Raw genomic sequence first — 2,537 nt, forward strand, 5'->3', positions numbered from 1 at the left:
ACGTGTATTTCAAAATAGAAATAAAACACGTTTTCTAAAATACCTGGTGTTTTTCATATTGTAAGACAACTGCCTTCTACCTGCATTTTCGCGGGTATGACAACATTTGGATATGATAATTACATTATAAAAAATTGTTTTAATTGTCCAATTGAAGTTTGCGCATGCAGTATATACATGTATGCCCACAACTGTTTACAGTTAAAATGTTACATTGAGCTTATTTTGTGACCTTATATTAAAGATTACATATAATGATATATGCATAAGATTTATCTTTGTTCATTGGGTCTAAATGTATAACGATAGGTACACGATAATGCACACAAACATAGACCCATTACGCGGTGATAACGACATATTGCAGAACATTTAATAAAAATGGAGTTAGCGGAAATAAAAGAAAAGTTTGAAGGTGTCTGGAAATTGGACAGAAGCGAAAATTTTCAGGAATTTCTACAAGAAGTAGGTAAGGACCTTCCCGTCAAAAGTAAGAGAAACGGAAATTAAAATAACGTTTATTACTTGCAAGAGTTCGGTTCCGTTTTCTTACTGGTAATCTTGTCATTGCAGTGTCGGTATTGATTTAATGGTTGAGAAAAGTACAGAGGGCATAGGAAACTGCACATATAACCATATCATTTCCTGTAGAAGTTAAATGTCAATACTGTGTGTTTTATTCTTTTATGTACTCTAGTGTTGTCTACTACAATTCAACGCATGTCATATGATATAACCACGTGTACTTTTGAAGGTGTTGGTTTACCCCTTCGGAAGATGGCGTCTCTTGCCAAACCGGAAATGACAATAACAATAGAAAATGACAATAAAATCAAAATTATAATGAAGACTGGCTTTTTCACCCAAGAGGACTGCTTTCATCTGAATGAGGAGTTCCTCAAAGAAATGCAAGGGACGATAATGAAGGTAACATTAAAGTGATGTCGTCCGTAATGAGGGCATTATTCATCATCTGAAGCACTAATTCGATTAACATCAAATGGTACACCGGTTCTCGGCAGTTTTATGGGCAATTACATTGTATATAGTAATTAAGGAGAACAAATCCCAGGAAATGAAAAAAAAAAAATCACCAAGCCTGTTGCGCATCATAGTACAACAAGTTTATATAGATTAAACAATGAATTGTGGTTCACCGCTAAAGCCCTTTTTGAATGCAAATGTGGTGAACATATTTTTGTTTGGTATTTGAAAAGGAATATGAAGTATTTGGTATAAATAAGTTTATATGTTTGGGTGACGGATGGTAACACGAAAAGACTGAATTGAAATTCGCCAAACTTTCGTACATGAGGTCGATCAAACAAAAATACATTTGAAATGCATTTAGGGATAATAAACGATATAATACAAATGGGTGTTTATTGAAATAAAATATGATGCTTTACGCTTAGTAGGAACATACTATTTACATTCAAGGCAACTGCTACATATGAAGAGGGGATGATCAAAATGACCAACACACCTGTTGATCCAAAATCCAAAGTCAAGGAGCAAATTATTCACAGAGAAAGGATAGGCGATGAAATGGTTTTGGTAAGAAAGTGTATTCGGATACGTCAACTACGTACACATGTACGAGATTAGGTACATGTTTGATAAAGAAATTAAATTTCCAGCAGCATTATCTGTTGTAAATATAAAAATATGTTGATAGTAATATTATGCAAGTAGTTATAAGACACACTGGTTTGTGTAAATAACTTCGCCGAGGAGAAAATAATGATACATATATAGAACAGAATGTTAGGACCCTACTAAAAGTGGGGCAAAGTTCAATGAGTGGCAGAGAAAGTTGATATACATATGATTGCGCCCATAAGGAAAGGTGCTTAACGCAAAGATGACATAATAGAGAAACGACGTCACAAACATAGGATGTCTGAGTTTTAGCGCCGCGATTCGAGCACATGTTTATCAGTTTGGTGATCAGACTTTACACACCATTACTGAACACGTATTGCACCTGTTGTAATGTTTAAAATGTTTACCACTTTAATACCCTAACGTTTGATTTATTTGTACTATTTTCTTATTTCGGAACTATATGTTCGTTTCTACATAATACACCAAACAAGGAGCGCGGATTCAACAAACAACTCTCGCTCTGTAGTCAAATGTATTGAATGTAACCAATTACTAGTATATTGTCACTATGGAACAGTGCGAGTTAAAAATAAGAATAACAATCTTTTTTATTTAAAGAATTCATAATAAGATATTGGAACAACGAGCAAACACTTCGTTTAGATCCGCCGATTGTTGATAGACGGTTGTTGGTTAGTGGTATATTGTTTAACGTCCCGCTCGAAAATGTTTTCACTTATATGGAGACACCATTACCGGTGAAGGGTTGCCAAAATTGTTGCCTAACCTCTACGGAAATTGTAAATGTCATGATCCCCGGGGTAGAGGTTCCGATTCCAGGGCGGGACCATTTGGCGTATATATGTACATGTGTAAAACATTTCCATGTGTCACCGCAGGTGTGGCACGATAAAGATCCCTCCCTGCTC

At 35.2% G+C, this 2,537-nt stretch overlaps 1 protein-coding gene across 1 annotated transcript in view; it reads left to right on the forward strand.

The window, feature by feature from the left end:
• Nucleotides 1-293: 293 nt before the first annotated feature.
• Nucleotides 294-2,537, forward strand: part of LOC125675113 (fatty acid-binding protein homolog 6-like) — a 3,471-nt gene continuing 1,227 nt past the window's right edge. Inside the window, exons 1-3 of the mRNA XM_048912616.2 lie at nucleotides 294-469; nucleotides 755-927; nucleotides 1,441-1,557. Of these exons, the coding sequence (XP_048768573.2) occupies nucleotides 382-469; nucleotides 755-927; nucleotides 1,441-1,557 (378 nt within the window). The 5' untranslated portion in view covers nucleotides 294-381. The remainder of the gene's footprint in view (nucleotides 470-754; nucleotides 928-1,440; nucleotides 1,558-2,537) is intronic.

This window comes from Ostrea edulis, chromosome 1, assembly GCF_947568905.1.
Source record: "Ostrea edulis chromosome 1, xbOstEdul1.1, whole genome shotgun sequence".
Classification (NCBI taxonomy): Eukaryota; Metazoa; Mollusca; class Bivalvia; order Ostreida; family Ostreidae; genus Ostrea; species Ostrea edulis.